This window comes from Dinoponera quadriceps, unplaced genomic scaffold (assembly GCF_001313825.1).
Source record: "Dinoponera quadriceps isolate SergipeBrazil2010 unplaced genomic scaffold, ASM131382v1 scaffold928, whole genome shotgun sequence".
NCBI lineage: Eukaryota > Metazoa > Arthropoda > Insecta > Hymenoptera > Formicidae > Dinoponera > Dinoponera quadriceps.
Window position 1 is genome coordinate 16,106 of NW_014555018.1, and position 10,461 is coordinate 26,566.

General features: G+C 37.8%; 1 protein-coding gene across 1 annotated transcript; it reads right to left on the minus strand.

The window, feature by feature from the left end:
• Positions 1 to 8,780: 8,780 nt before the first annotated feature.
• LOC106742801 lies at positions 8,781 to 9,257 on the minus strand. Its single transcript, XM_014616082.1, has one exon. It carries the CDS (start codon positions 9,252 to 9,254, stop codon positions 8,781 to 8,783), a length of 474 nt encoding a protein of 157 aa, XP_014471568.1. The 5' UTR covers positions 9,255 to 9,257.
• Between the last annotated feature and the right edge of the window lie 1,204 nt (positions 9,258 to 10,461).

Consider the following 10,461-nt stretch of genomic DNA (forward strand, 5'->3'; position numbering starts at 1 on the left):
GAGAAATCAAACAGAAACGTCCGATTTTGTCAAATCGCAAGGGCGTAGTCTTTCACCACGACAACGCAAGACCACACGTTTCGAGACAGACGCTGCGCAAACTGAACAGCCTGCAATGGGATGTCCTAACTCATCCACCGTATTCTCCTGATATCGCACCTTCTGATTATCACTTGTTCCGGTCATTGCAAAATCATTTAAATGGAAAAAAAATTAACTCTTTGGATGCCTTAAAAAACGTCGTGTCTTCGTTCTTCGAATCTAAACCGCGCAGTTTTTATGATCGGGGCATCCGTATGCTGCTAGAACGTTGGAAAAAGATTATAGACAACGATGGAGAATATATCATTGATTGTATAAAGAACTTTGTTTGCCTAATCACTGTCTGACTTTTACTCACAAACTCCGCACGAACTTTTGCACTCACCCAATATTATCATTTTTTTCTAAATTGTTTTCCTAAAAAAAATTATTATTGAAAAATTGAATTGACCTTGAGATGTATCCTACGGATCAATTTGATCCCATGTTATGATATCATGTCTGAACGTAGAATTTCCTGCTCTTTTCATTTCTGAAGTCAAAAATAGGTGTTGTTATTGAAATATTTCAAATTGATCTGAAAGTGACCTTTAAATTTGACCTCTACGCTGAAGCCACAGTCATCATCGGATGTTCCTCTTTAAACCGTGCAAATTTCGTATTTAAACTTTGTCTTTAGTCCGATACTTTCCGAAATATTCTGGAGTTCCTATACTTTTTATACACCCTGTATATATCTTCATAACAAACGAAAGAGTTACGAAACATAACTACTATTGTATATAAAATAATTAATATTATTACTGTTGTTATTGTTTTTGTATATTAATTCTTTGCACTCCGTTGTCGCCGTATTTGCGACATTAAAAAGCTAACAGTAAATCCGCTGTCGCCGTAGCGGCGACATGGTTGTTTTGCTGCCTCGGCACTTTAAGAAATTTTAAGTCCTAAAATTTATGTTTTTCTTTTATAATATAAGTTAGAATATGTTTTGTTTATAAAATAGCTAAGAAATAAAAATTTTGTTTTATTGAAACGACTCTATTTTTCTTCTACATCATAGGTATGTACTTGGAACTAATATAGTGCTGGAGTTGCTGGTAGCCTCTATGCATTACTAGGCTGGAGTGCAAGGGGTTAAAATGTCTTCTGATATCCAGCACATCTGTAGAAAACGTTATCTTTTATTATGACAAAGCACAAGGAGAACGTATATAGGGTGAACAGGCGGTTAGCGACTACGTTGCTCACATAAATAGATTAATGCATGTATGTGTAAATTTCTAGCGATTATCGAAAAAGATCCATTACATATATCAACTCCAAGTAAAAATTGTCCGCTTTAATGTCACGAGACTACAAAGGAAGGCAAGCTTCGAGACAATTTCTCTTCTGACATTCGTTTATGTTTCGAACGCTCATCAGATAGGGTGGAGGAGCGAGCGCCGATTCACATGCCGAAACTTGGTGGAGAGTTGATGTGTAGGACGCGCGCGCACGCCACGTAGGAGACCCGTCCGGATCGTGCTCTCACGTCACCCTCGTCGCTGACGTGAGAGCACGAGTGCGTTACGCAGAATGGCGCGATGGTTCGCTGGTATGTGAAGGGCGCAAAATGCCTTTTGGAAGGCGGCCTGCCGCCGGGTTCCCCCGTCTCTCCAAGCGGAGTGGAGCTACGCTCCTGATAACCTGTAGTCACCTGAAGGTCGGACCCTTTGACGCACGCAAGATGCTGCGGGGAGGATTTTCCTGCCCCGAACGCTGAGGAGAGTCCTTCTTCGGACCGAGGGGGGTGTCGCGAGCGACTCACCTGGCCGGCGATGTGATGTGCCTGAGGCAAAGGCGTACAGGTCCTCGTACGATTCGCCTTGCCGTCGGCGTATGTGTCCTTGTAGATACAATGCGAGCAGTCCGTAAGCGACCCACATTGCTGACGGTGAAAGTCTATTGCCCTTGTGACAGATTGGGTGGTCCTTAGTGACCCGCGATGCCGACGAGGGAAATCAGTTGTCGCCGATGCGACTACTCTGGGTTTCAACAACCCACGATGCCGACAATGAAAGTCGGACTGCTCCGAGAACTGATTCCGGTGCCCCGCGAAGAAGGTCTTCCCCGCTGTCGGCGACCGAGCGCTCCGGAAATCTCCTCAATTCCGAAGGTAGATACTGAAGACCCCGGATTACCTGTGCCTAGTTGCCAAGCTTTGCGATAACACTGAGTCGGAACGAATAGTGATCCGCACGGAACGCTGGTACCAATGAAGGAGTTATCACAAAGGACCCGAAAGATACACTCGGAAAGACACGCTAGACGTATGCTCACTGTTCTGTCGACCTGAGTGCTATTGTAAGCGAGAACAGTCTCTCCGAGCGCTCCTATAGAGCGCTCTTATATACCCGCTAGCGAGCAAAGTCGCGGGCGGATTCCCCGAGCGACGCGCCGCCTCGCGGGGGGCGCCACTAGCTATGGCGGCGAGGGTCCAGCGCGCGCGAGGCTATCTCGCCTGTCGCGCTGCAACCCGGCGGTCGTGCTTCGCTCGATCCGCAACAGTTTAGTTCATGCAGAATCCATTTATTTAGCTTCTTTATCTTGCTGATTTGTTTCAAATGGTTCAATATTGTTAGAATAATAATGTCAAAATTTGTTGCTAATTCAAACATAGATTGAGATGTATCCTTTTTCACTATAGTTTTTAGCTCATCATTAATCACTTTAATCTGTTTACCTATTTGGCTCATTTTCAAGAATAAAACGAAAACTTCTCGAACCATCAACATATTATGAGTTCATTAGCCACATTCTCGTCAAACACGTCGTTGATATTTCAAGCCCTCTGCGCAGTATTGGTTCCACGATAGAACTCATATTCGAAAATGACAAATTTTTTACTTACACATGGTTTCACAAAAATTGATCTGAAAAAGACAGTTTGAAAGATAATCATAAATTAAAACGTTGAAAGAGTAATGATGTAATTTTAGAATAAAAAACCCAAGAGCTGTTAAAGTGAATATTAGAAATATCGACTCACAAATTTAGTAATTAAAGAAATCAGACAATTCATACATCATTAATATAAGCGCGCTCAGCGTCAACAGCGAATTTCCTTCTTATGGTTTCTCTTGTGGAAACGCTATACGCACTTGTTTCTGTTCGTCATCTCTGCAAAAAAAGTTTTAGAATCTTGGTTTGGGTGATTTGTAGGCCTTGGTATGCCTCGGTGGTTTCTTGGGTTTTGGTTCCTTAAGTTTTATTGGCCTTGTGCGCTGCTAGTTTTCTTTCATTCAGAATCGCGAATTAGTAGTCCGCGGAATCAATCCGCCGAATAATTAATTGATTATTTCGTCGTTGGCAACTGCTGTCTCCCTGCGTCACGTTCACTAGTGAATTCCTAAGGACTATTCCATATATAAAACGAATCTCGCATCGAAACTCGCGCGTAGATTAAGTCCGAGAGTGACTTAGACCGTGGAGCGAAATATAGACTCCGACGCATACTCAACATTTAGTTAAGTCCACAGAGACTCTGCTTTACAAGCGACAAGTTGCCTCTAGCATTCTCGTCGCTGGGCTAAGTACATAAGGATTTGTCTCCGACTCTCTCGTGGTGTTAGGCTAAGTTCAAAGAAAACTTAGTTGCAACTTCTCGTTCACATAGTCTTGCACATTGACTAAATCCAACGAGGATTTAATCTCGAAGACGAAGGCGTTTTATATGACACTCTACGTGCGCCATTGGTCTTATGATGGCCGAGGAGTGACAAGCAATTACTCGGAGCATAGCCCCACTCTTCTTGAAGAGACGCCAGTATTTGATACCCTTTAAGGATTCCTTGAGTTCACCATACGTCGACGGAAACCGCCACGCGTCAAGCAGTGGTAGTGCGCTGATATTCCTGCGAGCCATGTACTCGTCGAAGTACGGTTGAAACCGTCTTCTCGGTCGCGACAGTGACCTTTCCAATCGCGCCCTTTGTGGTCGAAGGGAGTTCTGACGAAAGCTCCAGGCGCTGATGGTCGATTAATGAATTATCACCCTTACCAATACCGTGTACATAGTAATCGCGAGCATTAGTAAAATAAATGATAAATAAATAGATCAGCGGATTTCGGGATGCCAGCATAGATTTACGCTATCCACGTGTCATACAACCACGTTTGAGATTGAAAGGTCCATGATTGGCCATTTGCCGTTCCTTATGTTAAGCACGCTTATATTCTCATAATATCCACGAGGACGCTTTGCAGTTTGGATGAACCAATACATGCATGCAAGCGTTTAACTTGTCAGCGCTTCGAATCGCTACCGATTCAAACAACCGGCGCTCGCTCTGTCAATCATCGAACGCTTGGAAGTCTTATTGCAGCTATTAACTACACTGAAATTGAAATAATCGTTAAATAGCTATGGTATTTTTTTCATGGTAGCTACTATGATTTTCTGGCGCAGAACGTACAAAGAATTGTGAAATTACTTAATTTCAGTGAAAATAATGGAAAAATTAAAACTAACACCCAGTAAATGATAAAAAATTATTTTCTTTTATATTGATATATTAAACTTGATAAATTATTATACGAGGGTGGATCAAATATAAACGATCCTTTTTAAATTGCGCACCCGCGGCGTGAAAGGTCTGCAACATTTTGGACAGTGGAGGGAGGTCATGCGGAAGCCAGTATTAACGTTGGCGCGCCACGTGTTTCTTCTTCTCAGCAGCAATCACGATGAGCGAGAAAGAGGTACATTCCGCAGTTGCACAACGTGTTATTATTAAGTTTCTCGTTAACGAAAATGTAAATGATGTTGAAATTAGGCGCCCTTTACTCCCACAATTCGGGGATAGAACCCTTTCATGGGCTCGGGTGAAGCACTGGTATAACGAATTTAAGAAAGGACGGGAGCGTGTTAAAAACATTGCCCAACCGCGCCGTCCCCGCACCAGCATCACAGCGCAAAACACCAAGGTTGTTCGAGAACTCATCAAAGGCAATCAGCACTTAACTGTTCTTGAAATCTCTCAGGAACTTCAGTTCGAGCTGCCTATCGTTCAAAAAAGCGCGGCATTCCGATCAGAAATGTGTTGCTTCTCCATGACAACGCCAGACCTCACACCGCAGCAGTAACACAACAAAAATTGGCCGATACGCACTTGGCTGTCCTAGAACATCTACCCTACAGCCCAAATCTGTCACCATGCGACTTCCATATGTTTGGGCCACTCAAAGAAGCACTTGGTGGACAGCGCTTCACAACGAACGAGGAGGTGCAGCAGTTCGTGTGCAATTGGTTTAATACACATTCATTGGTTTAATACACGTCCGCGAACTTTTTACGATACCAGGATTAAAAAATCGCCCGACCGTTGGAGAAAATGTATAGATAAGATAGGAGACTACGTAGGAAAATAAGAAAAATATAAATTAGAGTTTATTTTGAAAAATATATGTTTTTTTTGCAAAAGACTCATTTATATTTGATCCACCCTCGTATATATATTAAACTTGAGTATATGCATGTACCAAAAAGTTTTTATCGGAATTCAATTTTTTTTTCTTTTTTATACTTTGAAAACTTAAAAACGAGAAATTGTATAAAAATTTTATTCGGAAGTAAATTGTAGCGAATACTTCAAACTTCACATGGAAAAGTCGAAAATTTTCTAAGACTTTTTTTTGCTTTCGTGAAAAGTTTGTTGCTTCCATTCTCTTAAAAGTCGAGAAAATTTTCCATTTTGTCCAGATCATTTTTGGTACACAAAAATTTTTTAAATTAATAAACCAAGAGCGATAGAGGTCATTCGAACATAAAGACTTCAATCTTTAAAACCCTTCCTTGGATTTGAATTCCGATGACTTTTGATGACGTTAGCTACATGAATCTTGCTTAATTTTTAGAAAGTATCAAGTATTCATCTAATTGTTATACGTATTGTGTAATCAGTGTTTGCCGTTATTTGGATAAAATTATCTAAATAGTGTTCTAGATGTATAAATATTGGGTTGGCAAATAAGTTCGTTCGGTTTTTTAATCGGAGTAGGTTTACTCGTTCTGCTATCTCTTTTCCACAGCGCTATCGCACAACGCGCTTGCGCAGCTGAAAAGCGATATTCCACCTAACCTATTTATAAACATACGCCGGTTAATACCAGAGTATTGTGCGTACTGCACGGTTGCAAATATGGAAGAAAAGAAAGTCCATTTTCGCCATATTTTACTTTTTTATTTCAAAAAAGGCAAACGAGCTGCGGAAGTTCAAAAGAAGATTTGTAATGTGTATGGGGACGATGCTTTAACAGAACGTGTGTGTCAAAAATGGTTTGCCAAATTCCGTTCTGGAGATTTTGATGTTAGTAACGCGTCCCGTTCTGGTCGTCCAGCAGAGATTGATTCAGCTGTAATAAAGAATACCGTCGACAAAAATCCATCGCAAACAGTACGAGAGATTGCTACGACACTTAATATATCCCACACAAGTGTAGAAAACCATTTGCGTCAGTTGGGATACGTTTCTCGCCTCAATGTTTGGGTGCCGCACGAATTGACCGAGGCCAACTTAACCGCTCGCATTTCCATCTGCGACGCGCTGCTGAAACGCCAAGAAAACGATCCATTTTTGAAGCGGTTGGTTACGGGAGATGAAAAGTGGATCGTCTACGATAACGTAGTACGTAAAAGATCATGGGGAAGCAGCAGTGAACCACCACAAACAACCTCGAAGGCAGGATTGCACCCGAAGAAAATTATGCTCTCAGTGTGGTGGGATTATAAAGGTATCATTTATTATGAGCTCTTACCATCAGGCAGGACGATCGATTCAACTGTATATTGCTCCCAATTAACGAAATTGAATCAAGCAATACGTTCGAAACGTCCAGAATTGGCAAATCGAAAAGGAGTCGTCTTCCACCACGACAATGCCAGACCCCATACTTCATTAACTACTCGGAACAAATTGTTAAGGCTTGGCTGGGATGTTTTGTCTCACCCTCTTTATTCACCGGCACCCTCTGATTATCATTTGTTCCGGTCGCTGCAAAATTCTCTAAACGGAAAAAACTTTGCTAATAATGAAGCTGTTAAAACGCAACTGGATCAGTTTTTTGCCGGTAAACCTCAGACGTTTTATGAATGTGGGATTATGAAATTGGTAAAAAGATGGCAAGAAGTCATAGAAAAGAATGGTCAATACATTATTGATTAGTATATATTTTGTATATTAAATAAATTGTATTTTATACCAGTCAAAAAAACGGAACGAACTTATTTGCTAACCCAATAGATTTTTATCTTCATCTAGATGAGAGAAATATAAAATATATTCATCTTCATTTTACATAAAAGTACATGTTATGTCAACTAAAAATTATGTGAAATGATGTTATGGTCTATATTCTGAACTCATTTTGCAATAAAATGAATGAAATAATATGGACTTATATGTTAAGCCCGTATCAGGCTAGGTATTGGAAATTAGATTTCGTCGAATTAACAAATTTCAGTTTTGTCTCCTTTGGACTGTTCTTTTTCAAGACAAAATATACTTTTTAAGACAAAATATACTCACTCCATCTTATTGCACAAGTTTAGCAGTTTAGCTAAAAAGAACCGACCATTTATTTCAATTGATCAATTCATTTTGAGCTCGTATCAAATTGATGACTGTGAAGGCCGATCCGACTGCCGATTACGACTGCCAACTTTTAATGGACTGATTACAATATACTAGTTACATGCTGTTTTACTGATAGGCCCTTCACGAATCGACAATCACTACTGCCACTCAGATTGATCTTTACTGTCTGATATGGGCTTTATAGAAGTAAATTGAAATAATGACTGCGTTCAAAAAACAGCGATTAGTGAGCAGTTAACCAGTTAACTGTGGCGATCTCTTTGCAAAGCGCCCACCAGTGTGTGTCGCTATAATCAAGCGAGTTAGCTCTCAGGAAGTTATAAATCCAACTTAAATTATTTATAATTTTCATTTGTTTGTTTCATTTCGTCTTGACCTCTAAACATTTTACCCATATTAAAATTTACGAATATAATTTAGTTTTCGCCAGAATTACAATTTAAATATTAAATTGTAACAAAATTTTACGCATGACGCAATTTTACGCATATAGTCGTCATGACACAAGATTCTGCCACATCTCTATGACGGATATAGTCGTCAAACACACTTAACTGGTTAATGATTATTGGTCTTTTCTATTAGATCCTTAAATTTAGAGCGATTATGTTGACGAATTACTTAACAAGTACAATTTTATGATCTACGTAAATTCTATTATAAATTTTTATAAAGTTTCTCATGAAAACAATATCACCTAAAAAATTATCTAGATAAGTGATGATATCGTATCTGGCATCTAGATAAATTAAGAGCAATCATCTTCATTGTCTAAGATGAATTTTTCGGATTTTTGTCTTTATCTAGATGAATCTGAAATCGTCTAAAGCAAACATTGTATGTAATATATATTTAAGTTGTTGCTAAGATATTTACTATAAACGATCTTTGAAAAATTACATTCGTATTAAAGATAGATTATGCATTTCCGGAGTAAAAATACTTTTAATAAACAACAGTCGACAACTATGACTTTCTGAAGATTTTTCGGCAACATGATCTTAACTACACATATAAATATCAAAATGATTAAACCTGGCTATATATTTTTAAATATTTACCAATAAATGTAGTGCAAAAAGATGTGTAAGATATAAGGATTTAAAAGTCAAAAAACCTGAGCAAACGGATATGTTGCTCCACGCAGTTCTTTAACGCTTTGTGAAAATTCATATTCATATTTTTATTCAAACGTGCTAAACGATTTTTGAGAATATCCAATTGACCGCATATGTGAAATATCACCAGCCCGAGAAAATTGTCGATTCCGGTGTAAGAAATAATTGCGAAAAAGACGTAAATAGCTTGAGTAATGTATGTCAACTCATATTGAGGGCTTTTAGTTGTATCGCAAATATGATACGTTTGCAAAGGCAGTTTTTTCCCTGAATTAGTAAAGTTCGTCGTCAATCTCACTGATATTCCAAAGCCAGGTAAAATAAGAACAAAAAGCAAAATAGCTACTCCCATTATGCAATATGCGCATGTAATAATTATACGTGCACTTTGCGCTCTTCTGATCATAATATTTCTCTCTTGCGCACATTTTGATGTAATCCAATCTTCTGCGATCATGTTTACTATTGGTAGGATAGCTTCAAAATTTAAATAATGAATATTTTAAGGTAAATGCCTAAATTAACGAACACTTGTAATGAATATGTCTAAATCAAATTAACGATTATGTTAAATCTAACATTGAAAAGTATAACATTTAAAAACACTAAAAACATATTTTCCTCTTTTATTTGTAATAAGGAGCGAAATGCAATTAATTAATTAATTAATTGTGTAAAACATTGATTTGCGATTTCTTACTAAATAACAATTCTAAATTAACTAATTAAGTAGAATTCATTATTTACATTATAGGGTCATTTTAATTTCTTTACATAATATTTGATTTCTCTCAGAGTATAGTTACAGGATAAAATTATATCCACCTTTTTTCTTCCACCAAAATATTACAACTCTTATCGTGCAACTTGCAGCCGCTAAAATAAATTGCAAATCGTCTATTAGTAGCAAGACGTCTCCCTGCATTCGAATGAGGTTATATATAGAAGGAATCAAAATGCCCATCGTTAGAGAGAGAAAAACGGCAAATGTTCGTAAATTACACAGTAACTTTTGTCGATAGCTTTGAGCATCTTTAGGCCATAGTCCCATCAAATTTAAACTGATAAAGTTTAATTTTACGGCCCATTCGTAATCTATATAAATATCAAATTAAGCCGTAGTTCAATAGTAGCATCATATAATCACAAATAAACAAACTTTTTCAGTGCAAGTGCAAAATGTCGTATTTTGAAATAGTAAGTTAATGAAATAATAAGATAAATAATAAGATAAAATGTATGAAAGCAATATATTATTTATCAAAAAATAAATTTAGAAGTAATTGTAAAGAATAATAAATATAATAATAGTAAAATACAAGTTTTAGATGAATATAATTAAATGTAAAGTTACTAATAGCTAAAATTTATCCCATTGAAAATGTTTATCAAGCAGTAAATCAAGCAGTTAATAAAAGTCTAATTTCACGGTAACCTATAGATAAAATACGGGTTAATTGCTTAATGGATATCTTATACTTGTCACAAATAAAGATATTTTTAATAAGATAAAGCTTTTAAATAAAGCTTGAACAATTATATTTATAAGTACCTTGATAACCAGTGCATTTTGAAGAATACATATCAAATGTTGTCAACAGATTGATATCTGTTCTTCTTTTCCACGAAGCAAAGGTTACTTTTTATTCACTAGTGCTTCTGTC